At 42.5% G+C, this 17,924-nt stretch overlaps 1 protein-coding gene across 1 annotated transcript in view; it reads left to right on the top strand.

Annotated features, from left to right (window-relative positions):
* Nucleotides 1–1,126: 1,126 nt before the first annotated feature.
* The window catches only part of sspo (SCO-spondin), a gene marked incomplete at its 5' end in the record, with an annotated part of 42,378 nt that continues 25,580 nt past the window's right edge, over nucleotides 1,127–17,924 (top strand). The window contains 23 exons of the mRNA XM_071528368.1: nucleotides 1,127–1,263; nucleotides 1,375–1,469; nucleotides 1,642–1,691; nucleotides 2,497–2,667; nucleotides 2,853–3,023; nucleotides 3,377–3,456; nucleotides 3,763–3,932; nucleotides 4,048–4,094; nucleotides 4,627–4,827; nucleotides 5,517–5,687; nucleotides 6,845–7,045; nucleotides 7,362–7,458; nucleotides 7,674–7,894; nucleotides 8,879–9,031; nucleotides 10,129–10,295; nucleotides 10,576–10,721; nucleotides 11,585–11,805; nucleotides 12,205–12,240; nucleotides 12,458–12,622; nucleotides 14,512–14,724; nucleotides 15,066–15,233; nucleotides 15,682–15,816; nucleotides 17,172–17,409. Of these exons, the coding sequence (XP_071384469.1) occupies nucleotides 1,127–1,263; nucleotides 1,375–1,469; nucleotides 1,642–1,691; nucleotides 2,497–2,667; nucleotides 2,853–3,023; nucleotides 3,377–3,456; nucleotides 3,763–3,932; nucleotides 4,048–4,094; nucleotides 4,627–4,827; nucleotides 5,517–5,687; nucleotides 6,845–7,045; nucleotides 7,362–7,458; nucleotides 7,674–7,894; nucleotides 8,879–9,031; nucleotides 10,129–10,295; nucleotides 10,576–10,721; nucleotides 11,585–11,805; nucleotides 12,205–12,240; nucleotides 12,458–12,622; nucleotides 14,512–14,724; nucleotides 15,066–15,233; nucleotides 15,682–15,816; nucleotides 17,172–17,409 (3,454 nt within the window). The remainder of the gene's footprint in view (nucleotides 1,264–1,374; nucleotides 1,470–1,641; nucleotides 1,692–2,496; nucleotides 2,668–2,852; nucleotides 3,024–3,376; nucleotides 3,457–3,762; nucleotides 3,933–4,047; nucleotides 4,095–4,626; nucleotides 4,828–5,516; nucleotides 5,688–6,844; nucleotides 7,046–7,361; nucleotides 7,459–7,673; nucleotides 7,895–8,878; nucleotides 9,032–10,128; nucleotides 10,296–10,575; nucleotides 10,722–11,584; nucleotides 11,806–12,204; nucleotides 12,241–12,457; nucleotides 12,623–14,511; nucleotides 14,725–15,065; nucleotides 15,234–15,681; nucleotides 15,817–17,171; nucleotides 17,410–17,924) is intronic.

The following is a 17,924-nucleotide window of genomic DNA, read 5'->3' as shown; positions in this document are numbered from 1 at the left end:
CACATTTTTTCTTACCTATTCTGAGTTTAATAAACATTAGATTACAAAAAAAAAAAATACTCTGGGGAAGTCGGAAAATATAAGGGACTTTTATGGGGTAACTGGGTCACTTTACAGGAATCTACCAGAATGTATTTTACAACGTGTTTCACACATTTACTGCATTAGATGGTGGTTTTGAGCCAGAAAGCAACATTAACAAACCAGGAAGGAATACAAATTTTAGGTCATGAAAGTGCTCCAACTTAGTTATATAAAGTCATGGAAAATTCATGGAATTTTATATCAGGCCCATAGTGGGGACCCTGATTTTTTGCCAGATGTAGCACCAATTAAGCCATTTCAAATGAGTTTAGAATATATCAGCAAGAAACTCCAACATCACTATGCATTTTAATCCAATATGGGTTCTTTAAGGCTGATACCTTTGGACTGAAGCTGTTGATACAGTAGCTGATATTTTGTGATATGGGGGGATCAAGGAGGAGCCTCTGTCATATCAGTGATGAACGACATTGACTTGCTAATATCCAATTTTTAATAAAAGGTCAGTGTTGGATTTTATAAGATTTCTCACCGTAATTTTTTTTTTATCAATGCATACTGATGCTTGAAAAAGAAGGTTAGGGGGATATTACTGATCATTTTCCTATTTTCCTTATGACATGATGTGTAAAAAATACAACAAAAGTACATAATTATATTTGTTGGAAATCATTCATAGTGTACTGTTTGTAGTGTAGTGTTTTGGAATCTAACAATCCTCAAAAGGCATTACCCTATTTTCATGGATTATATTTCCATAGCTTTCAATGATGCATTTCCTTTTGGGACAGTCTCTCCCAAATCTCATCACAAACAATTCAAACTTTGGATAACCCAAGCTATTATAAAGTCCATCAGAAACAAACATCAATTGTATAAAAAATATCTTTAAATTCCCACTCCGTTCCACTTCATCCAATTTAAGAAATACAGAAATAAACTGAACAATATCATCAGAGGTGCCAAAAAGTACTACTTCACTCAGGAATCAATCGAACATAAATATAATGAGAACTCTCTGGAATACTATCATTTCAAGTCTGACTCACCCAATGTCTGCTTGGCCCTATTGTGGTGTTAGGTGACGGCAGGGTGTGTCCGCCAGGCCAGGAGTGGAGGCAGTGTGTGAGGGGAGCAGTGTCATGTACAGACCTCACTGTGGACCTCAGCAGGAACTGTACACCAGGCTGCCAGTGTCCACACAGGACTGTCCAGCAGGTGGGTGGGGCTGCTATACACACACACACACACACACATACACACACAAACACAAACACACACACAGACACACCCTCACCGTTCATGTCCCTCCATATAAACTATTCCCAGGATGGGGTGTGTGTGCGGGAGTCTGAGTGTCGCTGTGATGTGGATGGGGAGCAATACAAGCCAGGAGACATCGTCCCCAGAGACTGCAACAACTGGTAATTCAGTGTACCTTTTAAGAACATTACAATGATGTGTTGTACAGAGCAAAATAACATAATACAGTGCAGTAATAACCATTTTAACTTGTTTGTGTTCCTTAGTGCGTATGTGTAAAGATGGAGTTAAAAAGTGTGTTTTTGTTTAACATCTGTGTGATTACATTTAAAGCACATGTGAAGCAGGGAGGATGATAAACTGCACTCAACTCAGCTGTAATGGTAGGTGAAAACATTTCACAGTAAAATCCTAGGATGTGTGTTATAATACAGCTGCTGCTGCTGTCCCTGAAATAGATGTAATGAATCAAATGGAACATGTTCACACATAAACGATAATATAGGTTATTTTTGGGCTGTATTTTCAAATCATTTGCTATCATGCCGATTCTAATCAACATCCTATTTATTTCACCACTAAAGATTGACTTACCTGTCAAGGCTGATGAGTTGGCTGGATGCACTGTTCTCAATACAATCCTCCAATACAGTCAAAAACCAAAAGCACACAGTTGTTATTTTCAGCACAGATGTACCCATATTATAGCTACAGCCATAGTGATACATACCGTAAAACAACCTGAAAGGAAAATAGTATGAATAACTTGGTAACACTTTACAATAAGGGTACATTAATTAAGGGTTAGTTAATGCTTAATAAGCATGAACTAACCCTTAATTAACAGATGTGTCTGGTAAAAATTTACTAATGGTGTTCATGTTAACTAAGGTATACATTATTTAATAGTTTATAAAGATGACTATTAAATAATGTATAAATTAATACCTTAGTTAACATGAACACCATTAGTAAATGATTACCAGACACATTAGTTAACTGTTAATTAAGGGTTAGTTAATGCTTATTAAGCATTAACTAACCCTTAATTAAAGTACCCTTGTAAAGTATTACCAATAACAGTATTTTGTCCTGTCTTCTTCTCTTCCACCTCACTGGTCTACCGCACTCCCTCTCTTCCCTCTCTCCCTCTTCTCACACACACACACACACACACACACCCTCCAGTGGATGGCCAGTGGTCACTGTGGACTCCTTGGGGTCAGTGCTCGGTGTCGTGTGGAGCGGGTCTCCAGTCTCGGTACCGGTTCTGTTCCAGCCCCCAGCGCTCCGGCAGCGGCCTGCCCTGCCTTGGACCCCACCGTGAGGACCAAGTCTGCATCACCGCCCCCTGTGACCGTGAGTCAAAGGCTATGGTTGTACACACCGTTATGCATCTACTGCAGCTGTATTTATTTAAATCTGTGTCTACATTACATATACAAATAGTGTCCAGACTTTAAAGTCCGAATGAGTGGTTGTGATGGTGTCAGGATCTCAGTTTGGTTTTTGTTTCCATTTCATGATGTATTGGCTCCTTCCAGGCGACGGTGGCTGGAGTCAGTGGAGCAACTGGACAGACTGTACAAAGTCATGCGGTGGGGGTGTTCAGAGCCGGAGGAGGGAGTGTGACAGTCCCAGTCCAGAGGGGGAGGGGAATTACTGCGAGGGGCTGGGAACTGAAGTTATAGCCTGTAACACTGACCACTGCCCAGGTAGATATAGACTCTCTGTGAGAGAATGTTTGAGTATGATTGTTTGTGTATATGCAAATATGCAAGTATTATTACTGCTTTGGGGTGGTCACTGAGATCATAGCCTGTGTTTTCTGCATGTTCATGTTGAGTTTTGTGTGTTGTGTACATACCTGGATGTATTTTTTAAGCCTTATTTAACCAGGCAAGTTGACTACAAACCCATTCTTGTTTACAATAGAGTATATAGTATACAGTATAGAGTATATGTGTCTGGATGTTGTGTCCATACTGTACTTGTATATCTACTATCTACAGTGTATAACTGTGTGTGTGTGTGTGTGTGTGTGTGTGTGTGTGTGTGTGTGTTTCAGTGGCGCCGTGCTCCCAGGTCCCAGGGACAGTGTTTAGTAGCTGTGGTCCCTCCTGCCCCCGCTCCTGTGATGACCTGGCTGTGAGTTTAACTCCAAACATGATTCCTGTCTCCACCCATTAACCACTAGTAGAAGATTGAGTCAGATATTGTGAATGTAATAGAATGAATATTACGACATCTAAAACAAATACCTATACCGGAAATGGTATATGTATTTGGACGTGTGCATGATACGGTCTGTAAACATTAATTACAGACAGTATTGTGACATAGACAGAGCGCATCGTCCCTAAACCACTCCATAAGCAGCGTGTGGTTTGAGCCAGGGTGGCACTATATAGACAGATAATGTTGATGATGATGGCATTCTGTCCTGTCCCCCAGCACTGTGACTGGCGGTGTGAGGCAGGGTGCTACTGTACAGAGGGAAAGGTCCTGTCTGCTAACGGGACGGCCTGTGAAGAGAGAGAAGACTGTCCCTGTCTGGACCTCAGCACCGGACACCGGCTGCAGCCAGGAGAGACCACCACAGCCCCCGACGGCTGTAACAACTGGTCAGAATAATACACACACAGAGCAGCACTTATATTCATGTACACATTTGCACACTCACACAGACACAATCGGAAAGTAATGACAGGAATAATGTAGGTATTTACTGTGTTTCAGCACCTGTGAGGGTGGGAGACTCAACTGCACCAGTGACCCCTGCCCAGGTGAGTAAGGCCAGCTGTAGTTTAAATGATAACTTATGAATGATAATTCAAATGATTGACCTCCTTGAAGTAGGAGCCAGAAGCTCAGGCTGGCAGAGTCATTGTCATCTTTTAAATCACTTCTTACGACCTATTTCTATAGACCTGCTTTTACATTACATATTGATGCTTCTTTCTCCTCTATTGCTTTTTTTGCCACTGTCCTTTACTTTTCTTGTATAACCCTGTTTCCTCTGTCTTCTGTTTGTCTTGACTGTGGAGCACTTTGTAAACTTTGTTTTAGAAAAGTGATATACAAGTTATTGCTACTGGTCCAAGTATGATTAATAGACATTAAGAAAATTGAGGCCTGACTGGCTGGTGTGCGGGCTTTTGAGCCAGCGCACCCAGTAAGTAATCATTACTGACTTAGTAAACACGGGCAGAACATCAAATGTCTTTCTTTATAGTTTCATGATTAATAGACAACTTTTATTCTCTACCATGGGAAAATTCTGCTATATCTGTGATGGCTACATCTCTGCCTGTCCAGTGTCAGGTGGCTGGTGTGAGTGGTCGGAGTGGACACCTTGCTCCAGGACTTGCGGGGCAGAGTCGGTATCCCGCTATAGGAGCTGTGGCTGTCCCGAGCCCAAGGCTGGAGGGGCGGCCTGCCCTGGAGAACAGGAAATCCACAACGGGGTCGGGGTTCAGATCCAGAGACAGCCTTGTCCCGTCATCACCTTCTGTCCAGGTAGGGAGCCAGAGATATCTACTTAGAGAGTTATGCCACTGAACTATCATTTGTTCTTGATAGAGAATTCTGTAAATTAATTTACCAGGCAATAGATACAATTTCTGCATTTTTGGCTAAAATTGCTTACAGTCAAAATGTAGTTCCAGAAACAAATAGTTGAATCACTGGAGGCTTAAAACAAGTTCCAGATTCCTCAATGTCACAACTATTTTAGATACAAGGCTTTGCTCCATGGTGACTTGATGAAGTGTCAATGTAATGTCTTCTCCCCCTATTTTTGTCTACCATTTGCCCTTCGTATCTCCTCCACTTTTTCCCTCCTGCTTCTATTCTTTCTCACTACATTTTTGTCTCTCCTTGTCTTTCTCCCCCTGTGGTCTCCTTCTGTCCAGGTAGACAAACTTAATGATAAAGCGTATAATGATAAAGTGACACTGTGATGGCTTTTTTCTTTTTCCTGCTGCTTCTCCTTGTTTTATCCCTTCCTTTACCCCGTCTAATTTTACTCAACTCTCACACTATCCGACATCATTTGTTTGTTCCACTTCCTCTCCTCATCGCTTTATGTCTTTCTGTCCCTCACCCTCACCCTCTCTGTCTCCCTCTCTCTCTCTCTCTCTCTCTCTCTCTCTCTCTCTCTCTCGCTCTCTCTCTCTCTCGCTCTATCTATCTATCTATCTATCTAGTCCATGGTTCATGGAGTCCCTGGTCAGCATGGTCAGAGTGCGATGGGTGTGCCGGGGCGTCCAGTCGTATCAGGGAGTGTAACAGTCCTCCTGCCAGGTTCGGAGGCCTGCCCTGCCTGGGAGAGAGCAGGCAGAGGCGTGGCTGCCATGACAACATCACTGTCTGCTCAGGTCAGCTACTATAGGATAGTATACTTACTGTGGATCTACACAGAAAAGCACACAAACTTCCACTTCAAACTAAGGTTGCTGGATGGAAATGAGGATGAAATGAGAAAATGTAGTCAGCACACTTTATTAATACCTTGTGGCAAGCAGGGTTGATGTTGAGTGTTGGTCAGGAGGTGGAGAGAGGCGAGGGGAGGCCTTATGAGAAACCAACCAACTGATCCCTGTTAGCATTCCTTTATCTGTCTCTTGTTCTCTCAGTAGATGGTGAAGCCAGGGAGAGAGAAAAGAGGCTATTGGAGAAAAAAGCCAAGAAGCCTGTGTGTCTGAAAGAGAAGATTGATGAAAATGGTGCTTTGGCTGAACTCTCCCTGTCCTCCCATGTTCCTGTGCGTGTCCAACCGCGCAGAATGACAATTACAGGGGTACTGATAAACGCCAAGGTGACAGGTTTCTGCACCGCAGTGATACTTCTGCAGGATCGGACACACATCAACACAGATGACGGGGAGAGTTCAGCAAAACGCTGTTCATCAATCTTCCCTTTCAGGAACACATTTCATTCAATCACACACAATGAGCAGGCTTCTGGGCCGTTCTGTCCAGCTTTAATATTGCTGCTGGTTTCTCTCCCAGGCTTCACAACCTGCTGAAAGCACAGGGAACAGATTGCACCATTAATAGGAATCAGGAATCCCTGCTTGTCACAAACTCCCATGTGTCAGTTTTTTACCAAGGCATATAAAGGGTTTCATTGCAAACTGAGACACCTGGTCAGTTGAATTATTGATATAAGCATTATGGTACTTCTTAAAGGATATTGGGTAACTTAAGTCCCTGGTTGACAAAACCATAACACTTTTACAAACTGGATTTTCTATATTTTGGAGATATTGAATGTTTTAATTAACTCACTATATTTCGTTTTCATGTGGCAGAATCTTAGGAAATTGTGTCTGTTTCTTTGTCCCCTTTCTAATCTGGCCAGTGTAAAGTATACTTTTACACTGGCTCATGCATTTACTCCTCACATGTAGTGTAAACTGCTAAGACACTTATCTGACCATGGACAACTCTAGTCACAGTATGCCAGAGCATCTACCCCAGTTTGCTGTACACGTTAATTATCAGCAAACTGTACTTTTTCCCATGTTATTCAGACTGTGGTGGAGGGCAGGAAGAATGGCCTTGTGGGAAGCCCTGTCCTCGCTCCTGTTCAGATCTCCACGGTGACACCGAGTGCTTGGACTCCCCTGGGTGCAGCCGGACCTGCGGTTGTCCGGGTGACATGGTTCTGCAGGACGGAGTGTGTGTGGCCAGGGAGGAGTGTCGCTGCAAATACCACAACAGTACTGCTACTGGTTAGACCCTCACTCTGTTTACATGCCAACTACAACCCAAACTAACTAAAAATAAGTCAGTTGTCCTGGATAGAGTTTTTTATTTTGAGAAAATCAGCTTGACGTTTCAGTTGAATTCAGGCCACTTAGTTTATTTGAATCCTTTTGAAGTGGTTATACACTATTTCAGCAAAATCTGTTTTGTATGTATTGACATTGTATTGACATGTATTGACATTCAGCATGCTATTGATTTGTTCTCTCTTGCTCGCTGTCTTTTTCTGTGTCTCTAACTCTTTCTCTCTCTTCCTCTCTCTCTGCTTTGCTCTCTCTTCAGGTCTTGATTCCAGTAATGCATCATGGGTATGGCCTGGTGGGTCTGATTGGCAGTTTGCAAATCCAGGAGACAGCATCATCAGCGACTGCAAAAACTGGTACAGTAACATTGAATAGCTCTATAGCTCTTTCAGACAAACTATAGTTGTAGTATAAATCGTTTTTACATTAAAAAGAAACTAAAAAAGTCATGCAAGTACACATGAGTACATGGCATATAAATACAAATACATTTTCATCAGTTAACAAGATTAATGTCTTTTATCTTTATTTTTGGTTTATTTTGCTTCTGTTCTTCCTCACTTTCTCTTAGTTCATGTGAGGCTGGGGTTTTGCAGTGTCAGTCAGTCCCCGGTTGCCATGTCGATGGCGGCTGGAGCCAGTGGGGAGCCTGGACGGAATGCTCACTTCCTTGTGGAAGCGGAGTAAAGTTGAGGAGGCGGCAGTGTGATAACCCGTCACCTCAGAGTGGTGGGAGGGGCTGTCTGGGTATCACTGAACAGCAGAAAGACTGCAACACACACCCCTGCACAGGTATTCAGATGGTGCAAACCTCACCAATCTAGTATAAGGTGTAACTTTTTTGCCTGAAAAGAGGTAAACAGCTTTTTGTGATCCCAAACGACACATTGTTTTTGGAACTGAGCCTACACCAAAGCTGAGCAATTAAGTGAGAAATTCAGCCAGACCTAAGTCTGACTCAAGTTCAATTGGTCCCAATGAGGTTGGTTATAAATTATTCTGACAAATAAGGCGGACGTGCTTACATTTGATATTAGAGTAGAAGATATATTCTCTCATCCATGTTATGAGGAAGGTGCATTTGAGAATAATTTACCACAGAAATTTGAAACTGAAATTGACACTAATTGATCCTTACAGGAATTCTACGGAATATTACTTCAAAATTCCCAGTCCAGCCTGTTGCATAATTATGTTGTGTACAGTACTTTGTCCGTAGACTGCAGTGTGTCGTTTGTGTCTCAAAGTGTACTTTCCTCTGAGGCTCGGGTGATTTGAGGTGGAATAAAGGAGGAAAAAAATATGGCATGCATCCCAGTTAATTTTAGGGAAAATATCTGACAAAACAATACTTTACCATGCTCAGAGATTTCTGTCTCTAGTACTCCTGCTGGCCCAGGATCAGATCCTGCCCGGAAACAAAAAATGCTCTACCCTCCCTACCATCCCCCTCAGTAAATTTGAATAACACAACCATTGTAGTTTTGTTCCATATTAATACATTAATTGCAAAGTGAGATACCCACTATTTGAAAAGGTGAAACTCTATGGCATGCCACTTAAGTGGCTGGGTATCTTAAGATGTTTGGTTCTAAAAATGTTACATTTTAGAGAATCTAATCATCTGTACATTATAAATATTGAGCAATAAAGATCAGGTAACAGGTGTTGTATCCAAAATGGATATAACACCTGTTTTTGGAATGAAACCTTTGGTATTTTATTCTCTTACTTTGTGGACTTATGTCTTTACATCTCTGTGTGTTTTGCCCTCAGACTCAGTAGGTCCGTGGCTGCCCTGGTCTCAGTGGTCGGGGTGTTCAGTCAGCTGTGGTGGAGGGCAGCAGTCCCGCTCTCGCCTCTGCAGCTCCCCACCCTGCAGCGGCCTCAGCCGACAGAGCAAGACCTGCAACACCCAGGTCTGCCTTGGTGAGTCCGCACTGTGAACTGGTATCATCCAACACAATACAGCGATCACTTCTGACAAACCCTTCATTCATTCATCCACTCTTCATTTCCCTCCATCTGTAAATATGGTTTTACAGAATTGCCACTAATGTGTTTCCTATGGCAGCACAGCAACAATTGTTGCAGGTGTGCTTGCTGCAGTATATAGCACATAAGGCTTTTCAACACTTCCAGTCTGATTGCGACCTTATTTGCCCCCACATCCCCACAGTTCCTCCTTACACAATCCCCTCTCATCTCTGGAGCTGTTGGATAAGTGTTCCGTGAAATGAGACTCCCATTTTGTCATTTTGTCAACTCAGTTTCCTTTTAATGTAAAATAAGCACTCTAGAGTTTTGGTGTGTCTGAGATGGGATATCTGACTGAAGCAAAAAAAAAAATGTATATGAAAAATAGTAATATTTGGAGTGATGAGAATCATGATTCTGAGGCCCAGGTTCACCCAGCCGTTCTTAAACTGCATACCCAATAGGTGTTAAGAATGGCTCTTATTAAATATTTATATCATGAAATATGGACAGTAATAGCAATTGGAATAGACATCATAGTCATCAAACAGCAAATTCAGTTCAGTCAGGGATGAGATGCGCCATTCCTCCATAATATCACGGTTTACAGAACTTAAGAAAGTCATTTTCTACATCCATGTATGTTCTTTACTGGGCAGTATCTCATTTTAAAAAATGAAGTAAAAGTTGTATTATCTTTAACTATGAATCTTCACACCGTAGCTGCAAATTTCCATGCCACTCCTACAATCCTCCTTGCTTATTCACAAAAGAACTATACTGTGCCATTGTCACACAGTCTACTTATATGATGGTGTGTGCCTTCTCCTCTATTTGTATCTAAACACTGTAGGAGAGTACCGAATTTGTACTGTTTTTGTGAGTGGGCTGAGCAACAAGGCTAGATGGTCCATTTTCATTGTATTTATATTTTCCTTGCTGTGGGGCGGCCCATAGCTGAATGAATGTAGAGGAAACACTGTTGCCAACTATTTTGAATATTTTGAATCTGCATCTCTTCCTTATGTTGACACTGTGTTGTTGTGTAGAGGTGGGCTGCCCTCCTGGCAGGCTGTACAGGGAGTGTGAGCGAGGTGAAGGCTGTCCGTTCAGCTGCGCCCAGGTCAGCGGCAGGGAGGGCTGCTACTCAGACGGCTGTGAGGAGGGCTGCCACTGCCCCCCGCAAACCTACCAACACCTTGGACTCTGTCTCCAGGTGGGTTCCCCATCGGCATCGCATCATCATCATCATTGTTATCGGTGGTCAAAGCTGTATATCTATTGTATCAAAAGAAGTTTACCTCCTGGATCTGAATATTGTTACAGTAAAACAATATAAAATGAGCTAACACACACCTCTCTTAGCAACAAAACATCTGCAAGAGTGTTAGTTATGTTTAATTCAAAGTTTAAATAATATCTCCTCTTTTGTAAGGACCTTTGTGTTTGTTTGGCTTTTTTGTGAATGTCATATAATGTGTTTTTCTGTGTTTCAGGAGTGTCCGTGTCTGGTCGACAGAGAGTTCCTGGCCTCTCTACAGAGTGTTTCTGTCACACCACTCTCCTCTCTGCTCCTCCATAATGTCTCTGAGGGAGTGGAGCTCCAGTCTGGAGACACACTGGTGCACGACTGCAGCTCCTGGTGAGGAGAGAGAACTTCCCTCATCATCATCGTCATCATTGTCATCACAACCAATCTTGTCATTGTCATTGTCATAACATTGCTATTGTCTTCGACATCATCACTATATTCATCATTGTCATCACCATTACCATCAGATCTATCACCTTTATCATCATTATGCTTGTTGTAGTCATCGTCATCATCTTTGTTGGTGTTGATATCATTGTCGTCATCATCATATCTGTCTATTGATTTTTTTCTGTCTGTTTATGTATTAATTTTACACATTTTAAGGTTAGTGGTACAATATGCACAGCATGTTTATCCTTTTCATTGTATCTGCTTTACTGAACACAATTGGGCTTCAAGTCCCTTAACAATGACTTTCCCATTGTCCTTTTTCTTACACTGCCCATTTAGTTTCAGAACGTTCATTAGCTATGGTCAGTTGGAAATAGGTTTTTGCCAATGTGGTTTCTTTTTCTTGGTTTTTAAACAGGTCTTACATTCAATTCCAAGTGGAATTAAAAAGGTCTTAAAAGAGTGAAATTTGTTTTTCTGAAATCCGCAGACAGCCTGACTTAGCAACTTTGCTGGACAATTGGGCACAAATTGCCTTTCTCCCAGATACTGTGACAGTAGTTATTGAGGGTGGGGGGGGTTACTCATTCACTTTCCCTGGCCAGATTTTAACAGCTAGTTAAGAGTTTCAAGCCAGAAACTTTATGGTCACAAGCCTACATCTCTAACATTTAGGCTATCAGTGCCCCATCCTCATCTTTGTTGTCATCAACCCCTCAACCCATTAACTATCATCACCAGCATCTTCATTACCTCCCCTATTGACAGACTGACATCTTTTGTCCTTCTGCTCCCTCTAGCTGGTGCGAGCATGGCAGGTGGAACTGTTCGTTGGAGCATTGCCCAGTAGACGGTGGACTGTCACCTTGGGGCCCCTGGAGCCCCTGTTCCCTGTCCTGCGGAGGTCTGGGACTGAAGACTCGCTCCAGGGGCTGCACCCAGCCTGCTCCGGCCCACGGAGGGAAAGACTGCCAGGGGCCCCGCCAGGAAACTACCTACTGCCAGGCCCCTGACTGCCCAGGTACAGTAGGTAGTATAGCTGTAGTAGCTACTGTATAGTAGGTGTGTGTGTGCATATGTGTGTGTGTTTGGGGGCAGAGGAAAAGACCAGGGATCACAGTGAGAGACCACCTACTCCCAGGCTCCTGACACTAGTTTGGTACTATGTCTGTGAGTGTGTGTACACATTGCATGATCATAAAGGCTATTCAATATCTTTCATTTACAGCTTTTATAAATGTTCAAAATCTATCTCTGCCGTGAAGATGACTGAATCAAGCACAAGCCCAGAGTATTTATGGCCTTACCTACCTTTATTATACAGTAGAGGGAATGTGATCACAGAGGGAAGATGTACTGTCAAGTGCTTGTTTGTACATACAATTAACTGATGATATCTCTTTCTGCATGTTGTTGGCAGTGATTGTTGGTCCAACAGAAGAACCAGCCATACCAGGTAAATTATCACTCCATACAAGACTGTATACCAGCTTCTCCTTTACTCATTTATTTTCTCACTGACACTTTCTCTCTATCAGCATTGTTCTTTTTTCTTACACCCATAATCTCTTTTTCTTTCTTCCAGCAACCAAATTTCCCTCATCAGAAAAAAAATTTGAATTAATTAATTCATTCATTTGTTCATTCTCTCTCTCTCCCTCCACCTCCCATAGATGAGGATGCTGGCTTCTCTCCCTGGTCGTTGTGGAGTCCCTGCACTAAGACGTGCAGTGATGCTCTCAGCCCGGCCATGAAGTCCCGTCATCGACATTGTGTCAAACCTCCCTGTTCAGGAGACTCTCACCAGGAGAAGGCCTGCAACCTGCCCCAGTGTCCAGGTACGACCAGACGGATTGTCTGTCCTTCTGTCTTTCTTTCTAGGTCTACTCTTTATTTATTAATACAATTAATACATTCTTTGTATCAATCAATCTACAGTAAATATCAATCTATCCAACCATCCATTCATCTAGTAAGCTTCCTATTTGTTGCTGCTTTCCAGCATTAAACAATGCATCTTAGATGGTGTGTAAACTGCCTTGGTGTGTTGGTATAATGTAATACTGGAAAGAAGAACAAGGAGTGGGTAGTGTTATGGGCTTGTTACCAGGAGGTCATAGGTTCAAATTCCTGGACCAGCCTGAAATACCTTAATTGGGGAATTGCAGCAAAAGCACTCCACTCCCTTAAAGAAATTGCCAACTACAATAATCCAATTTCTCATTAAAATGTCTATTTTCGTCTTGCTGGGGTCTGAATAATGTCACTGAATTATGAGAATCTGAAGTCATTTCTATGCTGAGAGACGCCTGTCTGTTGAATTTCCTGATCCAAAACATGACCTCATTTTAAGATACAAGCTGCCAAATGTTGAGTGTGACTAGACATGTCAGTCACCTTGGTAAGAGCAATGCCCAAGCGAATTTTATCACAGTAGAAAATGCCCCAAAACAAGCTTCAGTATTATAGTGAATTTTAACAAGGCCCAAATCTTGGTACACACATATGTTACTAAATAAAAAGGGCACATTTTTAAACTGGGTTGTCCCAGTTTATCCCTTTAACAACTACTGCCAAAGAGTTCTTGACAGTATGAACATTAAGCAAGGCATTGCTCAATAAACATTGCCTGGGTAACCATAGTTTTTATAGAAGAACATGATGAACATTAACATTTTGAGGAAGAATTGTTATTACGAATTTTACCAGCTCCAGAGCCTGTGGAGAGATGCATGTAATTATCTGTTTTCCCCAGTACAATATCTGTCAACAAACTGTATGTTTCATCGGATCTGTTTGTTTGGTGTTGGGCATTGTTCGTGTTGGGCCAAGGCATTTAATTTTTACCATGTTTATTACAGAAACCCCAGAACACATTGTTTTTTGGACTTGCTGTTTTGTTTCCTGATACATTATGTCTGTGCAGGCATCGGGAGAGATTAGGACGTGACAAGCTGTTTTATTTAGCAAATTCATTTGGGAATACTGTGAAGTTTTATGTATACACAGAAGGTGATTTATTCAAATTTAACCAGGAGATGGGCAGCTGAATTGTTTTCTCTAGGATTTTATTTAAAATTTGTTTACAAGTAAGAGGGAATAACAGAAAATAATGAATAATAGTTTGCACAAACAAAGGGGAGTACCATCCTCAAAAAAAATGATAATACAGCGTGTGTGTGTGTATGCATAAGTGAGTAGGGAGGGAAATAGAGAAATAGGATAAAGGGTTATGGTGGGGGCAAAGAGGAGAGGATAACATAGCTTATTCATAATGCTCTAATTCTCATGTTTTATGCATCACTAAGGCACCATTGTCATAAACATTGAACACTTATTGGCTGTGACTGTGGGTTAAAGGTGCTACATGTTTTAATTTTCCAAATTAATTTTGAGACATTGGTATAATTACCATGAACAACTACCTCAGATTTGAAGCAAATCTGCGGTATTGCTTTATGGCACGAAACAGGAAGAGGGACAGCGTTAACAGAGTGAAAGTTTTCAAAGTTCCTTGCAATGGCAGATGGTGGAAGGAGTGACAGGCCAATGGGGAAAAATCACTTCCAACTTGTTTATCCTCTTCAGTATAGAGAAAAAGAAAACACACATGGAACCATGCAAAGGATGGGGACAGGACAAAAAGCAACAGGGTTTATGAGAAATTTTGAGAAACACATTGATGTTTAAAAATTTCAATTTGTTGTGTGTGTGTGTGTCTCTCCAGATGGTGGTGAGGTATGTGTCGGGGAGGATTGCGCCCGGAGGAACTGTTCGTGGACGGAATGGGGGGAGTGGGCCTCCTGTTCGCGGTCCTGCGGTGTCGGCCAGCAGCAGAGGATCCGAACCTTCCTCAGCCCCGGAACCAACGGGTCGTGGTGTGAAGACATCCTGGGAGGAAACCTGGAGCATCGCTTCTGTAACATCAGGCCCTGCCGAGGTCAGCCGACCGGACAGGCGTTCAGCGTTCAATTTGCTTTTTGAGAATTTGAAAATACCACTAAATTGAAAAACAACTCTCTTAAAAAAGTTCATACAGTACATCCTGCCTTGAACAAAATAATTGAGAATGAAGGGTTTATCGGTAGTCTTATGAGTAACTGTTTCATATTTAGAAACTTCTTCGGAAATCTTCTTTCAACTTTTTAAGTTTTAACTATGAGATAAGTGTTTCTTTCCTTCTTCTTCTTCTTCTTCTTCTTCTTCTTCTTCTTCTTCTTCTTCTTCTTCTTGCCTTTGTGTCTGTCTGTCTGTTTATCTGTGTGTGCCTGTGTGCCTTAGTGGACGGAGGTTGGTCCAGGTGGAGTCCCTGGTCCCGCTGTGATAAGCGTTGTGGCGGCGGGCGCTCCATACGCACGCGTTCCTGCTCCAGCCCTCCGCCCAAGAACGGAGGGAAGAAGTGTGAAGGAGAGAAGAACCAGGTCAAACCCTGCAACACCAAACCCTGTGGTGAGATAGACACAGCATGTTCACACACACATTGTTAAATGATTGTTGATTGTTGATTACTATGAAACAATAAACAGACATTTACTGTTGAGCCCTATGGGGGTTTCATGGACCCAATTCAATGAAACATCTGTGATGGGAGGTGCCAACTTGATAAAGCCAATGACATTCCCGCTCTCACCCACCCCCTTTTCCTCTAACATCCAAGCCAAGCGTCTGTGTGGAAGCTCACCCTAAACAGCACAAGGCATAGTTGCATCACATCCTTGCGTGTTGGTGTATGGTCATTAAATTAGCATATGGCTGTCTATCTCGGTAAGTCTTTGTATTTGAACAATAGCCGCAGCCTGTGATCAGCTTTCGTGGCAATGCACTGTATGAGAAGAAACTGCCTGCAACGTCATTGGGAAAACTCTGAATCCATGACCTTCTGCTTGTGTACTCCCAGAGGAGAAAGGTTGCCCGCCGGGCCAGGAGTTTGTGTTGTGCGCCAACGAGTGTCCCCAGCGCTGCTCAGACCTCCAGCAGGGCATAGAGTGCCAGGGCAACACTGAATGCCAACCTGGCTGTCGCTGCCCTAAAGGTACTGTGGCTGCTATCATTGTGTGTGTGTGTGTGTCTGCATACATGCATGTGTATTAATCTGGGTGATGATTCCCTAAAGGTTATGTGCCTGCTGTCCTTTATTCAACAGATAAGCACCTGTGTGTGTGTGTGTGTGTGTGTGTGTGTGTGTGTGTGTGTGTGTGTGTGCATACAGTTGGGTATTTGAGTTAACCTGGGTGCTGTTGCCCCAAAGCACTGTTACTGCTGTCATTACTAGCCGGGGCTGGATTTCCAAATATATCTCACTGTCAATATCACCTTTGTCCTTAAACCAAATGGCAATTGTGATCCTATTTCTGAGATGCCTTCAGGAAACCAAGTACTGTTTTGACTTTCCAATACCCCTTTCAGTTTGTACAGCCTGTACTATTGTATTGTATTTGAAATATAAGTGTGTTTTTTTCTGGCCTGGGTTTCAGAGATACTTTGAAAACTTTATTTGAAAGCTTTTTTGTTATTTTGTCTCTTTGGATACTGTCTTTGTTTTTCTTTTGTCATTCCCTGGCCCTCTGAGCCTCCTTTTGTAGCTCCTTTTCAACATCGCTCTCCCCACGTTGCAGTTAGCCCAAGCTTTAGAGAATACTTTAACCCTTTTTGACTCTCGGCTAACAGAGCTGTACCACAGTAACTAACTCACTGTTTTACACTGGTACATTGTGAAGAGAGCTGCGTATACAGCCCAGGAGTTTAAAAGATTAAAAAGAAAGTTACACTAAAGCTGGGGACACACAGGAGGATTATCAGGCTGATTTACACCAGATTTGCCCATCCTGACAATTGGAGGGGAAGCCTTGATCTGAGGCTTGGGTGGAGCCATTGTTCAACAAAGATTATCTGGTAGTGTGAGGGGTTTACGGATTCAATCTTAGCCACACTGATCCACTTGCAGACTGATCTAAGCTGCCCATCTGGACTGGTCCTCCAAGAGTGGAGACTGCCCATAGCCAATGAGAGTGAGGAGTGAGGTGGAAATGCTTTTAATTAAAAAAAAAAATCAAATCAGTAAAAGCCGTCGTTATGTATGTGATACAACGCATTTCCAAAATTGGTCAGGATTTTATTAAAGATTTCTTTTAGGCATTTTATGCTTTATTGAGATAGTGTGAGAGAGAGACAGGAAGGTATGAGAGAGAGAGAGGGGAGGACATGCAGCAGATGACTGTGGGCCGGATTTGAACCCAGGTCGCTGCGGGAAGGACTGAGCCTTTTGTGGGACACGCTCTACTCGGTGATCCACCGGGGTGCCCCACAAAATTGGTCAGGACTTTAAAAGCCTTCTAGTGTGTCCCCAGCCTTCGCCCTACTAACTGGTTTCTTTGTGTGTGTGTCCAGGCCAGTTGCAGCAGGACGGGGCGTGTGTGCAGCTGTGGCAGTGTGACTGTGTGGACTCACTGGGACAGAGTTGGGCGGCAGGCAGCTGGCATCAGGTGGACTGTAACAACTGTAGCTGCTCTGATGGTCAGCTCCTCTGCACCAATCACAGCTGCCAGGCCGCCTGCAGTTGGAGCTCCTGGTCCAATTGGGCGTCATGCAGCACTTCCTGTGGGCAGGGCCAGAGAACCAGATACAGGTGAGAGAGGAGGCTGCCAAAAAACTGTTTATACTACATATAAGGCCAATATTTCTTTCTTTAGTTTTCCTGATTGAAAAACTATCCCTGGTTCCAAAAGTATCCATGTTTTATCCCAGTTATGTTTCCAGAACAGTACTGCAGTGCTAAAAACTATCTTTTGGGATACTTTATCATACTTTATCATAAAAAATAATTCTAAACACCAGTATTGCAGATCTGTGTGCTTCAGAGGGAAATCTGTCTACATTAAACTATCAAGTTCACATTTTCTCAAGCAGTGGTCTGTTAAATGCTTTAGAGCATTACTGCTGAATGAATACAGTGGAAACACTGATTTGATGCAAGTTGCCTTAAAACAAGATTTCACTTTTTAATATGCATAACTCTACAGGAGGTAATGAACCACCAATATATGCCGATTTTGGGGCCAAAATCGCCATTAATTTGTTTTAAAAACCTAATCTAAAAGTCTTACTTCTATAACCATGGTAAAATAGACCCAGGTAATATTA

Source organism: Centroberyx affinis, unplaced genomic scaffold (assembly GCF_046629955.1).
Source record: "Centroberyx affinis isolate AG114_WGS23_722 - 3 ecotype Tasmania unplaced genomic scaffold, CSIRO-AGI_Caff_v1 ptg001667l_1, whole genome shotgun sequence".
Classification (NCBI taxonomy): domain Eukaryota; kingdom Metazoa; phylum Chordata; class Actinopteri; order Beryciformes; family Berycidae; genus Centroberyx; species Centroberyx affinis.
This window is presented reverse-complemented; position numbering and strand designations above follow the sequence as displayed.